General features: G+C 48.2%; 1 protein-coding gene across 1 annotated transcript in view; it reads left to right on the top strand.

Moving 5' to 3' along the window:
- The first annotated feature begins 13,048 nt into the window (after nucleotides 1-13,048).
- Nucleotides 13,049-16,303, top strand: part of COL22A1 (collagen type XXII alpha 1 chain) — a 203,161-nt gene continuing 199,906 nt past the window's right edge. Inside the window, exon 1 of the mRNA XM_040261747.1 lies at nucleotides 13,049-13,200. Coding sequence (XP_040117681.1) covers nucleotides 13,083-13,200 — 118 coding nt within the window. The 5' untranslated portion in view covers nucleotides 13,049-13,082. The remainder of the gene's footprint in view (nucleotides 13,201-16,303) is intronic.

Below are 16,303 nucleotides of genomic sequence, written 5' to 3' on the forward strand. Positions count from 1 at the left end.
AGTTCAGCTCAGTCACTCCTTAGGCTCATGGATTGATGGCCCAGAGAGAGAGAGAGACAGTTATGCTGGAGCCCATCATAATACAACCTGAATTAACCCTGAATATTCATGGGAAGGATTGATGTGGAAGCTGAAACTCCAATATTTTGGCCACCTGATGTGAAGAACTGACTCATTGGAAAAGACCTTGATGGTGGGAAAGACTGAAGTCAAAAGGAGAAGGGGATGAGATGGTTGGATAGCATCACCAACTCAATGGACATGAGTTTGAGCGAACTCTGGGAGACAGAGAAGGACAGGGAAGCCTGGAGTGCTGCAGTCCACGGGGTCACAAAGAGTCAGACCCAAATGAGCTACTGAACAACAACACACTACAATATCAGCTTCTCATTTGACAGGATTCAGAAGATAAGGAGGTCAGTTTTAATATTGTTTGTGAGCTGATAAAACAGTATCATCCCGGGGGTCTGTGGGGACCTGAAGAAGATAGTGACACTTCCTCGGTGGGAAATCAGAGAAGCCTTCACAGAGGAGAAGATGCATCCTAGGGGTTTTGAAGGATGAGTAGGAGTCTAATGACAGAGGCAGTGGCAAAGGGTTAGGGCAATGGTGGGGTGTTGAAGAAAGAGGGGGAAGGTGCTGAGGTTGGAGGAAAAGGTTCATGAGGAGTCGGTGGGGACCACGAACCTGGAAAAGGAGATCGGGACCGGACTGAGAAGGGCCGGAAGGAGAAGGCTTTCTGCTGGGAATGACGTGAACAGACCTGTGTGCTCCAATGACATCTGTGCCCAAGGCCCTTTACAGACTTACAGAGCTTAACCCACAGGGTTACAGTCTGGTTCAGATGTCAGAGTCTCACCCTCAGAAGGAAAAGTGTCTTCAGAGATTCTGGGGTCCTGGGTAACCCGAGGGCTGAGCCAGGAGCTTGGATTCTAGACTACAGCATCTCTTAAGGTAGGGGCTCCAAGTGAGGGCTGGATCCTCCCTTCAGCTTCCTCACCTGAAGGTGGTTAACATCTCTCAGACGCCGTGAAGCTCCAAGAGTGCAGGATTCTGAGATGTTCTTAGTGCCTGCAAGGTTGCCAGCACCTGGTTACTGGGGGCACTCAGGCTTAGGTGGAAGCATGAGAGGGGCTGAGAGTGGGTTCAGTTCAGTTCAGTTCAGTCGCTCAGTCATAGACTCTGCGAGCCCACGGACTGCAGCACGCCAGGCTTCCCTGTCCATCACCAACTCCTGGAGTTTACTCAAACTCATGTCCATTGAGTCGGTGATGCCATCCAACCATTTCATCCTCTGTCGTCCCCTTCTCCTCCTACCTTCAAACTTTCCCAGCATCAGGGTCTTTTCAAATGAGTCAGGTTCTTCACGTCAGGTGGCCACAGTATTGGAGTTTCAGCTTCAATATTAGCCCTTCCAGTGAATACTCAGGACTGATTTCCTTTAGGATGGACTGGTTGGATCTCCTTGCAGTCCAAGGGACTCTCAAGAGTCTTCTCCAACACCACAGTTCAAAAGCTTCAGTTCTTTGACGCTCAGCTTTCTTTATGGTCTAATTCTCACATCCATACATGACTACTGGAAAAACCATAGTCTTGACTAGACAGACCTTTGTTGGCAAAGTAATGTCTCTGCTTTTTAATATGCTGTCTAGGTTGGTCATAACTTTTCTTCCAAGGAATAAGTGTTTTTTAATTTCATGGCTGCAGTCACCATCTACAGTGATTTTGGAGCCCCCCCCAAAATAAAGTCAACCACTGTTTCTACTGTTTCCCCATCTATTTGCCATGAAGTGATGGGACCAGATGCCATGATCTTTATTTTCTGAATGTTGAGCTTTAAGCCAACTTTTTCACCCTCCTCTTTCATTTTTATCAAAAGGCTCTTTAGTTCTTTGGTTTCTGCCATAAGGGTGGTGTTATCTGCATATCTGAGGTTATTGATATTTCTCCCAGCAATCTTGATTCCAGCTTGTGTTTCTTCCAGTCCAGCATTTCTCATGATGTACTCTGCATATAAGTTAAATAAGCAGGGTGACAATATACAGCCTTGATGTACTCCTTTTCCTATTTGGAACCAGTCTGTTGTTCCATGTCCAGTTCTAACTGTTGCTTCCTGACCTGCATACAGATTTCTCAAGAGGCAGGTCAGGTGGTCTGATATTCCCATCTCTTTCAGAATTTTCCACAGTTTGTTGTGATCCACACAGTCAAAGGCTTTGGCATAGTCAATAAAGCAGAAATAGATGTTTTTCTGGAACTCTCTTGCTTTTTCCATGATCCAGCGGATGTTGGCAATTTGATCTCGGGTTCCTCTGCCTCAAGCATGGGGCAATGGGAGAGTTTGGGATAGACCACTCTCAGACAGCGGTCTCATCTAGTGGTACAGAAGGTACTGTCAACTTGAAACAAGTGCTAGAAAGGGCTCTCTGGTAACTTCCTTTCAATGAGTGCTCGTAGCTTTTTTTGTTTTTTTTTAATTGACTGGCAACCAGGCACTGTGGTAGGGACCCTAATCTTTCCCATAAGCTGGTGGGGCAGGCTAATCCTCTTGTTACAGATGAGGCGTGGAAGCTTAGATGGTAGCTGAGATCATGGAGCAAACCCAACAACTGCTGGACCTGGGAACCAAACTCCAGTCTGTCTGGCCCCACGGCCCGTGGCTCTCTGTTGACTGTCAGCCTCAGCTCTCACTGGGGGACACTGCTTATGCCTCCTCACTGTCCTTCCCCTACAAAAGTGGGGACTCTACTGGGTCGGCACCTCCCAAATCAGAGTGGGTCCTGCAGCACTATTTATACGCATTGCTTCATCAGACCAGACGCTACTCAAAATAAGTTAAACAGAAATATCTCTCTGTGTCCTCAGGACCCTGTAATCTGAGACAGTCTCTTGTGAAATGAACTGAGACAGTCTATTTGGGGTGGGGTGGTGAAGAGAGAAAATAAAGAACAAAATCAAGAAGAATTCAGTACTGAACATGAAAGAAAGAACAGGGTTACGACAGCTCTTGCATGTTTGCACAGACTCATAGAGCCATCACGGGCAATGAGTGGTTTCTGGTGCGGATGGTGGGGCTCTCTCAAGGGAAGGCATCCTTCTCCGTGCCACCCCATTGGCCCGGGAAGGATGCAGGGGTGCGGTATCTGGATGGACTTTGGAAGTCAGCCCTTGGAAAGGGATTCTGGGAAAGCCAGTCTAAACTGAGTTGTCTATCAAACATGAAAGGAGGGGAAGACGGGAAAAGACACAGAGCAAGGAAGGAGATTAAGGACCCGGGGTGGGAAGGGCACTTGGAAGGGCCTGAGTGAGCTCGAGACGGAGCCATTATCTGCAGGGCCATATAAAGTCCAAGGCCTGTCTGTGGTTTGGAAGTGAAAGAAGCCCAGCTCAGACTGGCTTAGATTTTTTTAAAAATGGGTCTGGAGAGATATTTATCCCCAACACAAAAGCTCTGAGTGCTTGTGGACTTTGGGCAACACTGGGCTAAGGTGCTCAAGTGACAAAACTCATTTCATTCTCTTCAATGGGTGGCTTCCTTCTCCGTCAGGATTCCCCCACCCCCGGGTCATGGCAAATGGCCCTCCACATCTCCAAACTTAGCATCTCTATCAGGAACATGCCTCTCTTCCAGGAAACTCCAGCGGAGTTTCCAGAGATGCCGTGGCTTGAGTTTCATTCACAGTTTTTAGCAACTGGCAGAGAAACACGACTGGCATCTGGTCTCTTGATAAAAAGAACTGATAGGAAATATTTTTGAATTCCGCAGCACAAAGGAGGAGGTTAGAAAAGCACATTTCTCATTCTATTTCCATCCCCTGCAATGAAATTAATCCTGCATTTTGGTAGCCTGGGGTTTAAGCTGATTCCATGTAAGTCTTTCAGTGTCTGAATGGAAGGAGGGCTGGGTGGATGTTCTTGCTGGTAATTAGGACTAGACTCCTAAAGTCCCTAGTTCTTTTGTTTCCTCCTCTTCTATGAGACATCAGCTAGTGCTTTCATTCTATAGCGGACAGGGAGCAGTCCTCTGTGGTTACTGATGATATCTGTCTACGACTCAATCCTAGTTCTGCATGTTCCTGGGTGTATGATTTGAGACACATTTGTTAACTTTGCTGAGTTTGAGATTCCTGGATTCTAATCACCGTTTGGTCAGCTTGTTGTGAGGAAATAAAATAATTCAAGTGAAACCACAGCCTGGCTCTGGCTACTGTTTACACCGTTCCTGCCACTGTATGTTCACCACGTCTGTTATCGCATAACCTGTTGAACCAGCTGTCATACCGTGAGTCTGCACATGTATTTTCACTGCCCTAAAAATCCTCTGTGCTCTGCCTGTTCATCCCTCCCTCCCCCCAAACACACACTCTTGGAAACCACTGATCTTTTCATTGTCTCCATAGTTCGGCCTTTTTCATAAAGGCATAGAGTTGGAATCATACTGTATGTAGCCTTTTCCGATTGGCTTCTTTCACTTCGTAACATGCATTTAAGGTTCCTCCAGGTCTTTCCATGGCTAGCTGGCTCATTTCTTTGTAGTGATGAATAATCTTCCATTGTCTGGATAGACCACAGTTTATCTATTGATTCACTTAGTGAAGGGCATCTTGGTTGCTTCTACGTCTTGGAAGTTATACATAAAGTTCTGTAAACATCCATGTGCAGGGTTTTGTGTGGACCTAAGTTTTCAGTTTGGAGAAGGCAATGGCACCCCACTCCAGTACTCTTGCCTGGAAAATCCCATGGACGGAGGAGCCTGGTAGGCTGCAGACCATGGGGTCGCTAAAAGTCGGACACGACTGAGCGAGTTCACTTTCACTTTTCACTTTCATGCATTAGAGAAGGAAATGGCAACCCACTCCAGTGTTCTTGCCCAGAGAATCCCAGGGACGGGGGAGCCTGGTGGGCTGCCGTCTCTGGGGTCGCACAGAGTCGGACATGACTGAAGTGACTTAGCAGCAGCAGCAGCAAGTTTTCAGTTCCTTTAGATAAATACCAAGGAGGGTGGCTCCTGGATCATATGGTAGGAACACGTTTAGTTTGTAAGAAAGCACCAGAGTGTCCTCCAAAGTGGCTGCGCCTTTCTGCTCTCCCACCAGCAATGGCTGAGGGTTCCTGTTGCTCCACAGTTTCACCTGCATTTGGTGTTGTCAGTGTTTGGACCGTTCTAACAGGTGTGGAGGGGTGTCTCACTGCTGTTTGAATTTGCATTTCCCCGATGACAGGTGGTATGGAATATCTTCCCCTGTGCTTGTTTTCCCTCTGTATATCTTCTTTGGTGAGGGGTCTGTTAAGAACCTCAGCTTATTTTTTAAAAATCAGGTTGTTTTCTTATTGCTGAATTTTAAGGGTTTTGGGTATATTTTGGAGAACTGTTCTTTATCAGATGTATCTTTTGCAAATATTTTCTCCTGATCTATGACTTATCTTTTTATTCTCTTTAAGATTTTGTTTGTTTGTCTTTAGTTGAAAGTACACCACAGAGGATTCTCCACCATGAAAGTCACAGGAAAACATTGGATTGTGGGAAGCAAACCAAAGGCACAGAAGTACCCTAGCACTTCTGAGACCAAGTGCGGTAGTTGAACGTGAGGCTGACACTATGTCAGCAGGGCGAGTGGTGGCGGGGGGCTGCCTGCCCCCACCCTGGCTGCACACTGCTTTCCCTCAGGGCTCTGTCCTCCACTCCCTCTTCACTTCTCCAGGAGGGTCTCCTGCCCCAGTGTCTCTTCTGAGCTAGACTCAGATATCTTTGACTTCTCCACCTGGGTGTCTTTCAGGCGACTCAGACTCACTCACTATGTCCTGCTTATCACCCTCACCCGACTCAGTGACTGGCTCCCCAATGTTCAAACTGGAAGTCTGTTACTATGGAATCTGCAGCTGGACCACTTGAAAATGTTAGCGTTAGTTGCTCAGTGTGTCTGACTCTTTGCAATCCCATGGACAGTAGTATGTCAGGGTCCTCTGTCCATGGGATTCTCCAGGCAAGAATACTGGAGTGAGTTGCCATGCCCTCCTCCACGGGATCTTCCCCACCCAGGGATCAAACCCTGGTCTCCTGCATTGCAGGCAGATTCTTTACCGTCTGAGCCACCAGGGATGCACAAGGACCACTTGACTTCCTTACTGTCTTAGGAAAGATTATCAGCATCTCTCTTTGGATTTTGCACTGACCTCCTTGTTGGTCCCTCTGCTCCATCCACCCTTCTCAACAGGGTTTTCGAAATTGTATTAATATAGGTCACTCCCTTGCATGAGGACATCCACTGCTTCCAAGGGCAAAGTCTAACCCCCTTTTACTAGGTTACTGCCCAAGTCCTTTGACTGCCTTTATTAACATGGATTCCTGCCTTCTGGTCCAGCCTGAATTTTCACCATTGCTTTTACTTCCTCATCTAAATACTTTACTTATTGCTCATTAGTGATCCTGGAAGGGAGGCAGGCTATTCCTGGTGAAGACAACCCTTATCTCCCTGCCTGCTCTCCACCCATCTTTCCTGACTTGGCTCAGGTGTTAGCTCCTCCAGGAAGCCTTCCCTGACTCTCAGGCCTAAGTCAAGTGCTATCAGAGCACTGACCCTACAGAAATGGAAGCATCTACTCACTTATCTGTGTCCACTATTAGGTCTGAAGCTTCTTGGACAGAATGTCCTGTTCTGTGTGCCTGGCACTTAGTAAGTGCCTGACCTGCCTTCAGGGCATGATTGAATTGGGGAATAATTAGACATTAAAGGCCTGGGACCCCTTGCAGTTAACACTGGCCTGTGATGTAGGTGTTGTTATACGTGAATGGGCTGAGGTCCGAAGAGGTTAAGTGACTTCTCTGGTTTGCACAGCGAATCACAGGCAGAACTGGACTCTGAACACAGGGTTCTAAACAGAAGTTCTGTCATTGTGCCAGCTACTGCAGAAGAGTCAACGCCCCTGAAGGTGCTCGGTCTGTGTTTGGTGACTGAGGAGGACTTATTGCAGGTCTTGAACCAAGGAGGCAGGCTCCTCAGCACTCCCCAGGCAGCTGGCCTCTTGGGCTTCCATAGAGACAGAAGCCAGCCAGCTCCCTCTGCCCCTCTGCACCTGCAAGTGTGGTCTTCATCAGACAGCACAGCAGAGGCTCAGAAGGACCCGGCTCAGTGGCCTGAACACAGCCACGGCAGGCTTTTCTGTCTCCACCAGATTCCTGCCCAGAGCTTCGTCCGTCGCCCCAGCAACACATCCGCGGTGCCTCACTCCACGCAGTCTCCACCCTCCGTGGGCAGCGGCCAGACCCTCTGCAGCAGGCAGAGCTCGCACTTTGCCTAGGCTGCCTCGCAATGTGCCAGATCTCATTTTCTCCCTCTAAATTGCCTTCTGCTCAGTGTCTTTTCTCCCCCACCTCTGAGTCCCTGAATAGGGAAGGCTGGTTACTATGGCAATGGGCTGGCTCGTGGAAGGAACTCAACTCAGTAAATTAATTGCTGGACTTTTGGAGACTAATGGCACAGCCCTGCCTCCCAGGGATGGGGTGTGGCCTTGCGTCGTGCCCACTTGGCAGCCAAGTCCTAGACAGAGCTGATGAGAGAAGTAGGATCGTGGTACCCATGCTTGCTGGTGGGGAAGCAGGGCACACAGATCTCACCAGGTACAGTGGCTGTGTCCCTGGTCTGTGCCAGTATCTCTGCGGCATGCTTTGTAGAAATTACTTCATGGAACCCTCACAGCATCCCCTATGGAGTAGGGGTGATCCCCTCTTATGATGGAGATGGGATGCTCATTTAGTGGCTCCTGAGCATAAAGGTGCCTTACCTAGCCTAACTCCTTGGTGGGCATTTTGCTATGAACATTGCATTCATTCTCTTCCCTACAATATCTTCCAGAAGACAGAAGTACAGGGAACATTTCCTATCTCATTCTGTGATGCCAACATGATCCTAATCCCAAATAAAGGCATTCGAGGAGAGAAAATGGCACACCAATATCTCTTGTGAGACTCGATGCAAAAACTCTCAACAAAGTATTAGCAAATAAATATGACAGTGAATAAAGGGAATTCTAGGTCATGGCCAGCGTGTATCCCAGGCATGCAAGGCTGGTTCAATGTTTGGAAATCACTTAATGGAATCCATCACACCAACAAGCAGAGAAGACCCTTCTCTGTCCTCTGGAGGATGCAAGACTTGGTTTTGGCTATATCCATGTTGTCTCTGTGCTTAAGAAAGAAGGGTTGCTCCAGCCAGATTCCAACATCCTGAGAAGCCCTGTTATGCTTGATTATACCCATGTGCCTGTGATTGCCTGGAACTGAATCCTGGCTACTGGCTGTGTGTCAGGGGCAGGTTCCTGAGCCCTTTGTGCCTCAGTTTCTTAATCTGTAAAATGGGTCTCATGACACCTGCCTTCCAGATTAAATGAGTTATTATGTATCAAGTCCTGCAAATGACTCTTGGCATTTAGTAAGCATGTGATATCTGTTTAAAAGGTGAGTGTTGGTTGGAGAGTGTGGACTTTGGTCATTCAGGCCTGATGGCAGGTCCAGCTCCGACTTTACTGGCCTGGGTGCCTAGCAGAATTGTCTGTGCTCCCTGATCCCAGGTTCATCTTCAAGAGGGTGGGGCTTGCAGTACTGCCTTGCAGAGAAGATGTTGCTAAAAGGGGCCTGGTTTGCAGCACACACGTTTCCCCAGCCTTTTCTTTAGAGGACCAGACAGCAAGACTGAATTTTCAACTCAACACATATTCACTGGGACAGAGGTCAGCACAGATTGGCCCTGGGGGAGCTTGCTGTGCTGCTGCCGCTAAGTTGCTTCAGTCATGTCCAACTCTGTGCGACCCCACAGACGGCAGCCCACCAGGCTCCCCGGTCCCTGGGATTCTCCAGGCAAGAACGCTGGAGTGGGTTGCCATTTCCTTCTCCAATGCATGAAAGTGAAAAGTGAAAGTGAGGTCGCTCAGTTGTGCCCGACTCTTAGTGACCCCATGGACTAAGCCTACCGGGCTCCTCCGTCCATGGGATTTTCCCATGGAAAGAGTACTGGAGTGGGGTGCCATTGCCTAAGGAGTAGTTATTTCTGAGTTCCGTGGACCTGCTTTCACATGCAGCTCTACCCTTCACCACCTGGGTGTGCTGGGGGCATCTCCCTGCTTGTCAGCCTTGGCTTGCTGGCCTGTGAATGGGAGATGCAGGTGTCCACACCATGGGGCTGTTCTAGAAATGGGACCTATGATATATACAGCATGGAGGCTCTCCAGTGACGCCGGGTTTTACCCAGGTTCAGCGACCCTTGGGCTTCCCAGATGGCACTAGTGGTAAAGAACCCACCTGCCAATGCAGGTAGATGTAAGAGACACAGGTTCAGTCCCTGAGTCGGGAAGATCCCCTGGAGGAGGGCATGGCAACCCACTCCAGTATTCTTTCCTGGAGGATCCCATGAACAGAGGAGCCTGGAGGGCTGCAGTCCACAGGGTCACAGAGAGTCGGCTGAGTGACGTAGCATGCATACGTGCACAGGATGGTGATGGGCTGAAGAAGCAGGTGTGGTTGGAGTCCCTGCCCTGGCTTCTGTTACCGACATGGCCTTAAGATTGTGCTTAGCTTTACTTGCAGCTTTCTTTCTTTTTTTTTTTTTTAAAGATTTATTTGTTTATTTTTGCTTTCACTGAGTCTTTGTCACTGTGCACCAGCTTTCTCTCGTTGCAGTGAGTGGGGGCTACTCTCTAGGTGCGGTGGGCGGGCTTCTCGTTGCAGTGGCTTCTCCTGTTGCAGAGCACAGGCTCTAGGTGCACGGGCTCAGCAGCTGTGGCTCTCTTGCTCTAGGGTGCTGGCTCAGTAGCCGTGCACATGGGTTCAGTTGCCGTGAAGCATGTGGGATCTTCCCGAAGCAGGGATTGAAGCCGTGTCCCCTGCATTGGCAGGTGGATTCTTAACCGCTGGGCCACCTGGGAAGCCCTTATTTGCAGTTTTCTTATTTAATACCCTTGCAGCAACCCTGTAAGGTGGTTTCTGTTCATATCTTAATCCTCAGTGAGGATGCTAAGGCGCAGAAAAGTTAGGTCCCTCTCTGAGATTGCAGAGTTGGTGACTGATGGGGATTTGCACCACCAGGCACTCTGGGTTGAGGCTCCGCCCTCCTGACCTCCCAGCGAGGTCTGCCCCCATCTACACCTGCCCCCATCGAGGGAAGCTGCTTTTCTCTTAGTGGCGCTGGTGGGTGATGGAGCTGTGAGCGGGCTGAGCGTGCTGATCTACGGCCGGGGATGTGGGGTCAGGCGGTCCTCAACCCAGGTGTGGGGATGCTCCTGGGTTGTTACAGAATCTGCTGCCTGTTTCACAGTCAGGCCAACCAGTCCACCCTCACTAGAGAGAACCACTCCTGAGATCTCTTCTTCTTGTAAGGACACTAATTTATCGTGGTTCACACAACCTCGTGACCTCATCTAAACCTAAGTATCTTCCAAAAGGGGCTTCCCAGGTGGCTCAGACTGTAAAAAATCTGCCTACAGTGAAGGAGACCTGGGTTTGATCCCTGGGTTGGGAAGATCCCCTGGAGCAAGGCATGGCAATCCACTCTAGTATTCTTGCCTGAAGAATTCCATGGACAAGAGTCAGACACAATTGAGGAACTACTACACATGCATACTTTCCAACGACCCCACTTCCAAACACCTTCACACTTGGGATTGAGATTTCAACACGTGAATTTGGGGGGACATGATTTAGTCCAGAGAAAAGGGCCTGGACAAACATTTGTAGATGGTAGGTGAAGAGAAAGGGAGGGTGGGAAGTTGCCAGGAGGGACCACTCAGTACACCCCAGGATCCACTGGGCCCTCCATTCCCCTAAACTGTCATCTGAATTCAGTGTCCTGTAGATGCTGTGACAAATATTGAACAATTTAAGCAATGCAGATTTATTATCTTAAAGTGCTCAAGATCAGAATTCCAAAATGGGTCTCACTGGGCTAAAGTCAAGGGGTTGGCAGGTCTGTCCCCTTCGAAGTCCAGAGGGGAGAATTCTTTCCTTGCCTCTTCTAGCTTCCAGAGGTCACTTGCATTCCTTGACTCGGGGACCCTTCCTCTGTCTTCAGAGCCAAGAATGGCTGAGCAAGTCTTTCTCAGGTTGCCATCTCTCTGTGTTCTGACCCAGATTCTTCCTTTTGTAAGGACCCTTGTGATTACACGGAGCCCACCCAGATACTCCAAGTTATCTCCATATTTTAAGGTCAGGCGATTAGCTATGTATTTTTTTTTTTTTAGCATTAACTTATTCTTTGTTTTTTCTCATTTCCTTATGTATTTATTGGCTGTGCTGGGTCTTCGCTGCGGTGTGTAGGCTCCTCCAGTTTCAGTGCACAGGCTCTCTAGCTATGCGTGTGGGCTCAGCAGTTGTGGCACACGGGTTTAGTTGCACTGTGGCATGTGGGATCTTCATTCCACAACCAGGGATTGAATCCATGTCCCCGGCGTTGGAAGACAAATTCTTAACCACTGGCCCACCAGGGAAGTCATGATTTGCAGTGTTAATTCCACCTGTAACTGCCGTTCTTCCCTTGCTATGTAGCGGAACATATTCACAGAGATAAGGATATGGACATTGTTTATAAGTTTACTGTAATAAAAAGTATATAACACGACATTTACCATTTTAAGTGTGTGACTCAGTAGCATCAGGTTCATTCAGATATTGTATAAACATCAGCACTATTTCAGGAACATTTTCATCACCCCAGACAGAAACCCTGTAACCATGAAGCAGTAACAGAAGATGTCTTACTGCGTATTTAGGCCTTTCTTTAATTCCGTTCAGCAGTGACTTGTGGTTTTCAGTGTACAAGTCTTGTACCTCCTTGGTTCAGTTTATTCCTAAGTATTTTATGCTATTTTTTGATGCTGTTGTAAATAAAATTCTTTTCCTTAATTTCTCTATGGATTGTTCATTGCTCCTGGACAGAAATACAGCAGGTTTTTGAATGTTGGGTTTTTTTATTCTGCAACTTTGCTGAATTTGTTTATTGGTTCTCACAGCTTTTTGTGAGTTTTTAGGGTTTCTTACACGTGGTAACTATCATCTCACCTTCTCCTGAAATGGTCACAGGACAGTCCCCCTCCTGTTCCTGAGCCCCCATAAACACCCCCCTTCCCTCTATCAGTGTCATTGAGCCTACCTTGCCCTGGCCTATGTCTTACCTGTCTCCCAGGTGTCAGTGAGTATGGATTTGGTGACATTCATCTGCCTGCCCTCAGAATCTGTCACATGAGGGCCACTGGCAAATATTTGTGAATGAATAAGTGGTAACATCTATAAGCAGTTTCCTTTTCCTGGATCTTGGCGTTCACAATGACAAACAGTTTCTGAAATGGCCATCCACATGAAAATAAGATACACAAAATGGGAAATCATTTAGCTAATAAACCTCAATGGATCAAAGAAATGCGTTGAAAGCAAGAAGGGATGTTGAGTTAGCCAAGATCAAAGGAATGGTGCCACTCTGTGCGGCCAGGTACGCAGTGAGAGGGGCACCCCCACACACAGTCCGGCACTGCTGGGGGCAGCGAAAACAGCGCAGCCTTTTTGCAAAGCAGTTGGACAGTTCTTACAAGGGCCCTTTCAAAACCCATAGGACGGACGCCCCACGTGTTTTCCTACAAATCTGTTGTAAGAAAATAACTGAGTATGGGCAAAGAGGTGTCCTCTTGTGACATGCTAAACAAATAAAGCAGCCTATTAATGTCTAAAAGTAGAAAATACGATCAGAATAATGACATTAGTGTCACAGGTCATAGCCTTAGGGAGCAGATAACAGGAGGCCTGCAGGTTCTTAATTAATTCACATCTGCTAATGGATGGATGGGGACCGGAGAGATGGATGAATCAGGGATCAGGAGGTAACACTGAGCTTTGCTCTTAGAAAGTCACACCTTTGGCTGTGAAAAGGTGAGTCTCAGCAGTGAAGAGTGTTGGGAGTCTGGGTCTGGGGAATTCCTCCCCTGAGGGGGTCCAGAGGTTACTTCTGCAGCTTCTTAGTTCAAGGGCCCTCCTGTAAAGGTGTTCTTCCTCCACACAGGACATGTTCCAGTAGACCCTCACGGTATCTCTTCCTGGCCAAGAAATGCTGGTTCCCAAGCACGAGAGAGCCATGGGCCGCCTGCGAGGGAGCGTCGTGGCCTGCCTCCTGTGGGTGCTGCTGCTTTGGAGTGGGGACCGCGGTTGCCAGGCCCAGAGGGCAGGTAGGCCCGTAGGCGGAATACAGAGCAGTGGGTGTGTGTCCATGCGTGTGTGGGTGTGGGCTGGGGGTGAGCTAGTGCTGGTGTGTGTGAGAGTGTGGGTTATCCCAGGTGTGGTGTCCACTGTCCCCCCACCAGTGTGAGTCATAATCAGCCGTGCCACTGGGGCGTGTGCATGTGTGTGAGAGTGAACACACATCTGCGGTCGATCATACAATGTGTTGAGGCTGTGTCTTTGTTGACCACATACATGGTGTGGGGTAGCAGTGGGGTTAGCGTCCTGCTGCCTTGTCCGGTTCTTGAGAGTACCTTGGGCCACAGCCCGAGGGGCACTGAATGCCCTGGAGTCCAGCCTAAAGGGGTGACCAGGACAATGAGTGGCCAGGAAGTGGGGAAGTTATGGGAGCAGAGACAGCCCAGATGGGAGGGGTGAGGAGTGATGGGACGGCTTGTCTACCCATCTGAGGGCCTCCTGGGAGGAGTCACGGTCCGTGGGGGACCTGGGGAAGGAGTCAGGGATGGGAGTGGCTTGGTCTATCACGGCACCCAGCCCCGAGCCTGCATGCCGGGTCTTCGGTATACAGCTAGAGCTGGTCTCAGGGAGAGAACTGCCGCTGGATGGCTGGGTGTGAAACGCTGCCCCATTTTACAGATAAGGAGCTGAGGCAATAGAGGCACAGTATTGGATAAAAACTATGTAAATCGCAAGGATTTACTGTGCAGCCCAGGGGAATATATTCAGTATCTTGCAGTGACTTATAATGGGAAAGAATTTTTAAAAAGACTATAGATCGATACATAAATATCCATAAGCAAATCATTTTGCTCTAAGCCCTGAAATTAACACAATATTGTAAATCAACTACACTTTGATTTTTTAAAATGTTGAAAAAAAAAGACAGCCCCCCTGGCCCCGCCTCCATGCCTCACCCCCTGTGAGCTTGAAGGAATGGGCAGGGCTGAGCTAGAGTCAGGCTGTTTATCTGGGCCCTCCAAAGAAGAGGAAAAACAAACAACAACTCCGGAAGGCTTGCATTTCTCCATCACTTTACAAAGGTCTGTTCTGCTTGCGACTCACAAAGCCAGGGTAGCTAGACAGACAGTGATGAGTGTGGACATCCTATTTTCCATGTGGGGAACACGGGCCTTCTGAGGAGATTTCTGTGCCCCCCAGGACAGCTGCAAGAGCCCAGTTGGCACCAGGATTATCAAATTCAAAAGCGGGAAGGCCTGAGGACCTTCTGTCTCTGCCCTCATTTCATGGAGTGGAAAGCAGTTTGCGGGGTCACAGGGCCCCTGCGAGTGGCAGGACTGAGGCCAGAAACCAGGGCCCCTCCCAACTCATTGCCCTTCATTTTCACCTGCCCACAACCTCACCTGTGCCTTGGCCTCCAGAGAATGTGGCCCCGTGGTGAAGCCTCCCGAACGAATGAACCTTCTGCCACCTACAACCACATCACCTCAAGGGTTAGAGGGGCAGCAATCACCCTGATCAGGCTGGGACATCACGGTCCCAAAGGCAAAAACGTGCCCAGCCATCCAGTGGCAGTTCTCTCCCTGACACGTTTGTGTCCAGGGCAAAAACTCCCTAGGAGTTTTCTCTGAGTCCACACGTCTGGGCAAACACACTTTGAAAGCTCTGATCCTGTTAGGGGATCCGTTCTGCAAAGGCAGGGATTCACCTCAGCTTCTCAGCCGATTGGACTTGGATTTTAAAAAACTAGAGGGGAACGTAGACGTGGAAAATTCAAGGGGAGCACTGGAGCAGGGTGGGATGAGGATGTGTGCGTGTGTATATAAATATACCTAGCTTTATTATTTTTGTTCTTTGAACTTAATGCATTGTGTGTAAACACAAGATCAGGACTACACAGAACTTCACGCATGGCTCTGCTTGCCAGAAAGAAGCAAGGGTACTTTTTGTAGCTTCTCGCCTCAGTACACAGTTGTATACACGCACACACACACAGACACACACACAGACACACACACATGTGCTTTTCATACCTAATGATAGATGAGTAAAAAATGTATCCACATTGGTAAATACGGCAATGATAGAGCAGAAGGTGTATCCACGTTGGTAAATATGGCCATCACTGTGGTGGCCACCTGGCATTCCACCGAAAGATGCAGGTGGAATATTATTTAAATGGTCCTTATGCATACCCATGAAGGCAGGCTCCGGGATTTTGCTTGGCAATGCTGCCATGAACTTCCTTACAGCTTTACTTTTGCCCTTTCTATTCATCTGCTGGTTTTCTTTAAGTAAATCATTGATTCTGGAATTGGCAGATTCAAAGATACAAGGCTTTTAGGAGTCTGACAGTGGGGATGACAAACCCCAGACTCACTCCTTGAGCCCATAAAGGCATTCTCCTTACATCCTCACTGGCCACCACAGTCAATAATTTTTACTTTTGCCAACCAGACGTTTTAACACAGTGAGATCTCTCTTTTTTAAAAAAAAAAAATTATTTTCACTGATCAACTGTCTGTGCCAGGTGTTTCCAGAAGCCTGATCCACTGCTATTGTTGTCATGGTCAAGACTCAGATTCTGGAAAAATCGAGGCAAGGGCATTTTGATGATTCCCCTGTCTACTTGTGCAGCACTTTGAAGTTTAGAAAATACTTTTCTTCCTATTATCTAACTGTAAAATGGGGACCAGCAAGCTCTCTGCACAGGGTTGCCCTGTGGATCAGAAATAAATTATAGTGCCGCATTTTATTTAATCAAAAGTGTCATATAGCTTATATAAAGTTTATATTTGTAAAAATATGAGCATATTTTTATAAAGCACTGTAGACGTTCTAAAATATATGAATGCAATCCATTTTATATGATTTCTAATAGTGAGACACTGTGAACTGTTTAACTATCTGACAGGAGAGGACTGGCTAAATAAATTATGTTCATCCCTGCGGCGGAATCTCTGCAGCCATGGAAACCAGCATTATCACACTGGAAATGGGCTCCTGGCGTATCACTGGATGCTGGGAACCAGCTTATATATCAGTGCCATGGGTACAGGCCCACTTCTGCCAACAGCATAAATAAATACCCCGTGGGTTAGCAGTAGTTATCTCTGCCCAGATGGAAATATG

This window comes from Oryx dammah, unplaced genomic scaffold (genome assembly GCF_014754425.2).
Source record: "Oryx dammah isolate SB20612 unplaced genomic scaffold, SCBI_Odam_1.1 HiC_scaffold_19, whole genome shotgun sequence".
NCBI classification, from domain to species: Eukaryota; Metazoa; Chordata; class Mammalia; order Artiodactyla; family Bovidae; genus Oryx; species Oryx dammah.